At 42.2% G+C, this 8,742-nt stretch overlaps 1 protein-coding gene across 4 annotated transcripts in view; it reads left to right on the top strand.

Annotated features, from left to right (window-relative positions):
• cep57l1 (centrosomal protein 57, like 1) overlaps nucleotides 1–8,742 on the top strand; it is a 69,516-nt gene that overhangs the window by 11,340 nt on the left and 49,434 nt on the right. For 3 of the 4 annotated variants that reach the window (XM_043687096.1, XM_043687092.1, XM_043687093.1), the window contains exon 2: nucleotides 7,141–7,242. In XM_043687096.1, the coding sequence (XP_043543031.1) occupies nucleotides 7,144–7,242 (99 nt within the window). In that variant the 5' untranslated portion in view covers nucleotides 7,141–7,143. Of the gene's footprint in view, nucleotides 1–7,140; nucleotides 7,243–8,742 lie in introns of those variants that run through there. The other variant, XM_043687095.1, reaches the window with a different exon arrangement.

Here is an 8,742-nt window from a genome sequence, read left to right on the forward strand (position 1 = left end):
AATTAAACTCCATCTGCCACTTCTCAGCCCAGTGGCCCATCTGGTCCAGATCCTGTTGTAATCTGAGGTAACCCTCTTCGCTGTCCACTACACCTCCAATTTTGGTGTCATCTGCAAGCTTACTAATTGTATCTTATGCTCGCTTCCAAATGATTTATGTAAATGATAAAAAGTAGAGGGCCCAGCGGCACTCCACTGGTCACAGGCCTCCAGTCTGATAAACAACCCTCCACCACACCCTCTGTCATCTACCTTTAAGCCAGTTCTGTATCCAAATGGCTAGTTTTCCCTGTATTCCATGAGATCTAACCTTGCTAATCAGTCTCCCATGGGAACCTTGTCGAATTCCTTACCGAAGTCCATCTTTATACAACATAAGAATAGGAACAGCCTGTTACACCTTTCAATATTATTATGGCTGATCTGTCTCAGCTGTACTTTTCCATGCATTCCCCATTTCCCTTTATTCCAGGAGAGATCAAAAATATTTCTATCGCAACATTGGACATACTCAATAATGGAGCATTCATGACACTTCAGGGTGGAGTTTCTAATGGTTCACAACTCTGTTAGTGAAAAATGTTCTCTTCATCTTAGTCTTAAATGATCAGCCCTTTTATTCTGAGCTTGACCCCTCTATGGCAGAGATTTCCCAACTTCATTCAATGCACTCCCCTCTGTGATACTCCTCTCTCTGCAAATCCCCTTTCTGCTGGCCATGTCTTTGCTGCTTCCCACTCTAGTGTACAGCTACAAGTTAGGTTAGTACAGGCTGCTAGTCATATTGCTTCTCATCAGAGGTCCAACCTAAGGCAAAGTAAGCAGCACTCAGTCTGAAATTATAAAAAAACCCAAACTGTAGAAAGTTAACTCTAGGCAAAATCTTTCCCCACTAACAATTAAGAAAGCACCTGTGGATATTGAGATTCTATTGCCATATTTGATGAAATTAATTGCTGCTTTTCACTGAACTTTCTTTCATTGGTAAGTTTCAGGAGACACTGGGTTTACGGAGCTGACAAGTCTACACAAAGAATAAGTCAACATATGATTGTGAGGATGCTGTGTGACAACAAGGCATTGACAAAATCCACCCATCACTAAGGAATGCCTTATTTGCAAAATTGTAGATCACTTCCAGGATGATGCACAGATATAAGATAGTTTCTGAATGATAGAAATACTGTGGTTACATACATTATGACGTCCACATAGTAGATCACCCACCACCACACCTAGAGTAGAAAATATACATGCATTTGATGAGACACCTCCATTGGAGAGGATATGAATGCATTCCTACAGGAACCATCTAATCCAGAAGAGCCAAAAGGCAGATCAGGGCAGGACTTATACACTTTATGGTAATGTCTTGCAGAGTGTTGCTGAACAAAGAGACCTTGGAGTGCAGGGTCATAGTTTCTTGAAAGTGGAAATGCAGGTTGATAGGATAGTGAAGAAGGCGTTTAGTATACTTGCTTGTATTGGTCAGTGCATTGAGTAGAAGAGTTAGGAGGTCATGTTGCAGCTGTACAGGATATTAGTGCCACTTTTGCAATACTGTATGCAGTTCTGGTCTCCCTGCTATAGGAAGGATGTTGTGAAACTTGAAAGGGCTCAGAAAACAGGGATGTTGCCAGAGTTGGAGGGTTTGAGCTACAGAGAGAGGCTGAATAGGCTGGGGCTATTTTCTCTAGAGTGTTGGAGGCTGAGGGGTGACCTTATTGAGAGTTATAAACTCAGGAGGGGCATGAATAGGGTAAATAGACAAAGTCTTTTCCCCAGCTGGGAGAGTCAAAAACTAGAGGGCATAGATTTAAGGTGAGAGGAGAAAGATTTAAAAGGGACCTAAAGGCAACATTTTCACAAAGAGTCTTGGAGACCATATATGGAATGAGCTGCCAAAGGATATGGTGGAGTCTGATACAATTAAACATTTAAAAGGCATCTGGATGCATATATGAATAGGAAAGATTTAGAGGGATATGGGCCAAATGCTGGCAAATGGGACTAGATTTATCTAGGATATCTGATCGGCATGAATGAATTGGAGCAAAGGGTCTGTTTTCATTCTGTATATCTCTATAATTCTATGACTCTAAAAGATTCACAACTTGTCTGTGTCAATGGGCATCCTGTTAATTTTTGTGCTTCATACAGGAGCAAGTGTTATAATCCAATGAAACCAGTTGCCACAGCTGAAGAAGTGGAAATTATAGCTTACAGAGAAGATTATATGGCACAGTTGGAATAAGTGTCAGAAGGATATAGGAATCCTGTACATTACACTACAATGCAACACAAGAAAATTGAAACTGTGCACCTTATTCACAATCAATGTTTGAGCCTGCACATGTCTCAACTTCAACTTCATCAGAAAAGTTAGAGGAGACTGACAAACCCCACCCCTCCCCAGGGAACAACTGGTCCAGAAGCAAACAACGTCAAACACTGGCCCAAGACAGCCTCTTGTTGACTAAACAGTCATAATGAAACAGCTGGAAAACTTCATTGGGGTTTCTAGACTCATAGGAATCCAACAGATGAAAGAGTCAGTGAGATTACTTCATGTTAGCATAAGAGAGCTGTATCTTATTGCCAACAAAGAGGAAATCACATATTTCACAGGACTGGTGAAAATGTTTAAAATGCTTTGTCTTCTAAAACAGAACAGGCTACGCTAGCGACAGAAACAGTGTTGAATGAATAGTAATTCTTCAGTAACAGTATTCGGAAAGTTAAAAATCACACAACACCAGGTTATAGTCCAACAGGTTTAATTGGAAGCACACTAGCTTTCGGAGCGACGCTCCTTCGTCAGGTGGTAGTGGAGGGCTCAATCATAACACACAGAATTTATAGCAAAAATTTGCAGTGTGATGTAACTTTTTGCTATAAATTCTGTGTTACGATCGAGCCCCACACAATCACCTGATGAAGGAGCGTTGCTCCGAAAGCTAGTGTGCTTCCAATTAAACCTGTTGGACTATAACCTGGTGTTGTGTGATTTTTAACTTTGTACACCCCAGTCCAACACCGGCATCTCCAAATCACATCTGTTAGAATACAGTGATAGTTTCACTTCTTTCATGTGTAAATCACAAAACCTTTTTTTAAAAATGTTGCATTCTCGGGTTAGATGTTAACAATGGTGATAGCTAGACAATATGTTGAAGGTGTTGGCCCCCTGTGTTCTCTGTCTATGCCATGATGTTTAGATTGATTCTAATCTAAAAAGTGAGATAACGGAGTATTCGGAAAAGTTTACTTCATCAGTCAAACAATGATCCAGTCAGAACTAAGATCAGTAGTCCTCAAGTTTACTATTCTTTCAAGTTCAAAAAGAATGCATTCTGAGAGACTTGTGAAATGTCCAGACTGCCTGCATTTTGCAAGTAGATAGGATGGTGAAGAAGGTGTTTCCTTTCATTGGTCAGACTATTGAGTAGAGGAGTTGGGACATCGTGTTGCGGCTGTATAGGGCATTGGTGAGAGCACTTTTAGAATATTGTATTTAATTCTGGTCTCCCTTCAATAGGAAAGATGTTGTTAAACCTGAAAGAGTGCAGAAAAAAATTACATGGATGTTGTAGGGACTGGAGGGAGAGGCTGAATAGGATGGGGCTATTTTCCCTGGAACACCAAAGATTCAAGGTGACGTTCTAGAAGTTTACAAAATCATGAGGGGCATAGAAGGGGAATAGCCAAGGTCTTTCCCTGTTTAAGGGAGTCCAAAACGAGAGGGCATGGTTTTAAGATGAGAGGGGAAAGATTTAAAAGGGACCTGAGGGGCAACTTCTTCATGCAGAGAGTGGTGTGTGTATAGAATGATTCTGGATCAGTGGTGCTGGAGGAGCTCAGCAATTCAGGCAGCATCCGAGGACAGGCAAAATCGACGTTTCGGGCAAAAGGAGCTTTTGCCCGAAACGTCGATTTTGCCTGTCCTCGGATGCTGCCTGAATTGCTGTGCTCTTCCAGCACCACTGATCCAGAATCTGGTTTCCAGCATCTGCAGTCATTGCTTTTACCTCTGTGTATAGAATGAGCTTGCTGAGGAAGTGGTGGAGGCTGGTACAATTGCAACATTTAAAAGGCATCTATGCTTTATAATTCTATATTGTGATGTTACACACATGACTGTATAATGGGTTAAATATGGGCAAAAAGCTTGGGAAGAGATGTACAAGGTTTTGAAGGATTGCTGTTCATGTTGCACTGATGTACTACACTGCCTCGGGATGAAGACAAGAGATTCTGCCTTAGCTTGCACAGGTAGCAAGTGCACCTTTACGACATCCTAAGGTTCTAAAGATAATGGCTGATCAAATTAGGTTATTCTTATTGTTATCATGCAATACATCTTCTTATCCAAAAATAGTGCAGATACTCTGCGATGGTGTATCCTCTGCTATTAATCACTAGGTTGGTCCAAGACGAAGCATAGACTGAAGAGGATTAGTAGCAGTGAACTACCTCAAATAACCTTTGCTCAGCACCAGACTGATGAAGATGCTGCAAAGTACCAGGAGTGGTCTGGGAAAATGCCACAGTTTCAATGATTTATTTGCAAATTAGGATTCCATGAGAAGCTCTTCTGACTTGCCTGCCTCCCTCCCAACCAGCTTGACAAAGATCAGGAGTGTTGGGCTGCAGTGCAGCCAGAGATTTGGAAATGGCCTTTTCTAGTAACGAAAGAGGGTTATAATGTGTGTTTAACTGTGCACAAGTGGAAAATGACATCCTCCAGGCTGCAAAGAACACGGGTATTCTGTGAATCCATGAGCCTTTCTAAACATGCAATGCATGCAACATCTTCCATGCTAAATCATCAGTGCTGAAATGGAGGACTTCCATGTTCAGAGCCTTCCTTTGGGGACACCTGCAACATCTGGACAGAGACAGAATATTTCATGAGAGTAAGAAAGTGGAGGGTATGTAGGAGCAGCCTGAACACAAGTCTCTCTTCATATTCTTTCAAAAAACAAATTTAAATTAAACAAGTTTTTTTAAAAAAAGCCCCTAAACAGCCACTGTGACAAAAATCAATTGGTCAAAGCAAAATTGAATGTAAATCAAAATGTTATTGGTGTCGGTAATGCAATCTTACCCTGGTGGTGCCCGTTAATTAGGGAAGGCCACAAGCACAGATGAAACCACAGAAGGAAGACACACAGTGAGTCTCATGACCCTGCAAATGTCCACTTCCTGGGTTTATTAATGGTGACCTTGGCCAGGTTCAGGAACAACCCACGAGGAGATATTGTTTCTGCTTTTGCCCTCCACTCACACTCAGCACGAGGCTAAAGTGCAAAGAAAACCAAGGAGCAGCACCACCCCACCCCTAAAATAATGAAACATAGACTACCTCACACTCCCTACGTACACATGAAACATGAACTTCAGAAGGCCAAAGAAAAAACAGGCAAACTGGGAGCCCATGAACCATTTTAAACAGCTATTGCACAGACTGCTCCAAAACACTCCATTCTAAATGGCCAATGGTAAAGGAGAGAACACTTTGTCAAGAGTCACCCACCAGGAACTCCAAGCACTGCTCAATAGCAGGACAGAATGCTACAGTGGGTGCAGATGGTTGATAAGAGTGAGGATGTGGAGGGTATGCAGCTACAGACTATAAGGAAATGTAACTTTACATGTACTCAAGATTCTCAAATCAATCGTTACCTTCCAGCTGCATACCCTTAAACGGAATAAGCAATCACCATCAGTATTTTGCTGAGTTTTCAGCCTTGATTCAAGTCTTGAAAAGGAAGTTGAACCCAGCACCAAAAGTGATGCAACTTTAATTGTAGATATTTCTAATCAGCCTGTTCATACAGACCTCTGGAGCAGGTTGGACTCAAACCAGATCTTCTGGATCAGAGGTAGGGACATTACCACTACCCACAAACTCCCTCACAACATGAACTGAATAAACTAAGTTAATAGCACAGTGCTAATAGTAGGTATTCTTGCATATATTAGCTATCTAGTTTTATAAAACCAAATGCTGACATTAAAACAAATGTATACCTTTAATACCCATCTTTGCCCTTATTTTCTTTTGAAGATATTGATTCCACAGGAAAAGCAGTAATCTATAACTTTCTTAATGGCCATTTTTCATTTGTGAGCTTGAATAATGAGCATCACTGAACTATTGAAACATATGGACCATGGCAGCTATTATGTAATGATACCAGAACACACATAGGCTGGTGAATAGCAATTGTAAACCAAGGCCTGCAATAATTTTTCTCCCCCTCAAAACCTAAGGCCATATAAGTCAAGCATTCTTTAATATTAAAGAAAATCCAATTTGCTCAGTTAACCACACTCACTAAATGTTGATTATTTTTTAATGAGAAGCAACCTAAGTGGCTCATTAAGAATCATGTAATACAAACTAATTCCAAGTGAATATAATTGTTTATGTGCAACTGATAAATTTGTCTGTATGAATGAATACTCTGGAGTCCTTATTGCCACTCTATATAAATCTTAGTTTAATCACCTTGTTGATGCAGAGAACTTTAACAATTAAAGTTCTTGAAATTTTAAGGCTATGTATGATGACATTTGACCAAGAGTTTTGCAGTTCTGAAGCTTGTGAAGGCTTTGCAGGTTGGGGAAATACAGGCAAGACTTTCCAGAATGACTCCAGGGCACAACAGATTACAGTTATACAGATAGGCCAGAGAAGCTATAGTTTTTATCCTTGGAGTAGATGAGATCCACTAAAGATGTTTAAAATAATAGAGTCTCGATAGTGTAAATAAAGAGAAATTATTTACATTGGCTGAAGAACTGATACATGTACAGATTTCAGGTCATTGGCAAAAGAACCATGAGAAAACTGGTCATTTAGCTGGGTCCCACTTCAGAAGGGTTCCTCTGCTTTGTGCTATTATAAATATCCAATACTTCTAAGAGTTCTGATGTTTGGAGACAATGTAATAATCATACAGATTCAAAAGGACAACCTTTATGACACCATTGCTATATTTATTAGTCATCACAATGGCTCATTATTGATCCACACAGTTGTTAAATAACAGTATTTATGTTCAAAGTATGTAGCAGTTACTTAAGTATATGTGATATATTTAGCCTTTAATTTTAGTTTCTTCCACTGAATAGGTAATGCCTCCCACGAGCAGTCACCCGGAGACTCTTTCTTGTGATACAACAATGCAGATGGCACCAAAACATGTCAGAAACTTTGGCGGGGATGACAATCATGTAGGTAACATCAGGTATATCACTGCACACCAAAACAGTAAGTGAATGTAAAAATGATAAGCTGACAAAATAAAAATGGGAGGCATGTTTACAAGTGTCTGCTTGTTCAGGTGCAACAATTTGACTTTGAAGTGAGATATGAACCAGGAGAAAGTGAGGACTGCAGATGCTGGAGATCAGAGTCTAGAGTGGGACAATCAACGTTTCAGGCAAGAGCCCTTCATCAGGAATAAGGCTTCTGAGCTGAAGGGGTGGAGAGATAAATGGGAGGGAGGGAGTGGGGCTGGGGGGAAGATAGCTGAGAGTGCAATAGGTATACGGAGGTGGGGGCAATGGTGATAGGTTGGAGAGGAAGATAGAACAGATAGGTGGGAAGGAAGATGGACAGGTAGGACAATTCATGAGGTAGGACAATTCATGAGGTCGGTGCCAAGTTGGAAGGTTAGAACTAGGATAAGATAGGGGGAAGGGAAATGGGAAACCATTGAAATCTGCATTGACGCCTTGTGGTTGAAGGGTCCCAAGGTGGAAGATGAGGCGTTCTTCCTCCAGGTGTCGGGTGGTGAGGGTGTGGTGATAGAGGATGGCTTGTGTGTCCTTGACCGAGATGTGGGTGTGGTGGAAGTGTTCGGTCACAGGGCGGTGGGATTGGTTGTGTGCTTGTTCTGGAGATGTTCTCTGAAGCGTTCTGCAAGTAGGTATCTTGTCTCCCCAATGCACTGGTGTATCTGCGGAAGATGGACTGTTCCACGTAACCGACAAACAGGCTGGCATAGCTGGGGCACGTATGGGTCCCCATGGCTACCTCTTTGGCCTGGAGGAAGTGCAAGGATTCAAAGGAAAAACTATTGAGGATGAGGACCAGTTCAGCCAAACGAATGAGTGTCAGTGGAGGGATACTGGTGAGACTCACGTTTCCACCAGACAAAAGGGGTGGCCATAGGCACCTGCTTGGGCTCCAGCTCTGCCTCTTTGTTGATTACGTGGAACAGTCCCATCTTCCACAGTTACACCGACACCATTCCCCAACTTTTCCTCCACTACATTGATGACTGTATTGGCGTCACTTTGTGCTCCCACGAGGAGGTTGAACAGTTCATCAACTTCACCAACACATTCCACCACGACCTTAAGTTCACCTGGATCATCTCAGATACCTCCCTCCCCTTACTGGACCTCTCCATATCCATCAACGGTGACTGACTCAACATGGACATCTTCTACAAACCCACCAGCTCCCACAGCTATCTAGACTACACCTCCTCTCACCCTGCCTCCTGTAAAAATGCTATCCCTTATTCCCTATTCCTTTGCCTCCGCCGCATCTGGAGGACCAGTTCCACACAGAACACACCAGATGGCCTCCTGCTTCAAAGACCGCAATTTCCCCTCCCACGTGGATGATGATGCCCTCCAGAGCATCTCATCCACTTCCCGCATCTCCGTCCTTGAACCCCACCCCTCCAACTGCAATCAGACCCCCCCCCCCGCTCTCCCCCC

Source organism: Chiloscyllium plagiosum, chromosome 3 (genome assembly GCF_004010195.1).
Source record: "Chiloscyllium plagiosum isolate BGI_BamShark_2017 chromosome 3, ASM401019v2, whole genome shotgun sequence".
In the NCBI taxonomy this organism is placed as follows: Eukaryota; Metazoa; Chordata; class Chondrichthyes; order Orectolobiformes; family Hemiscylliidae; genus Chiloscyllium; species Chiloscyllium plagiosum.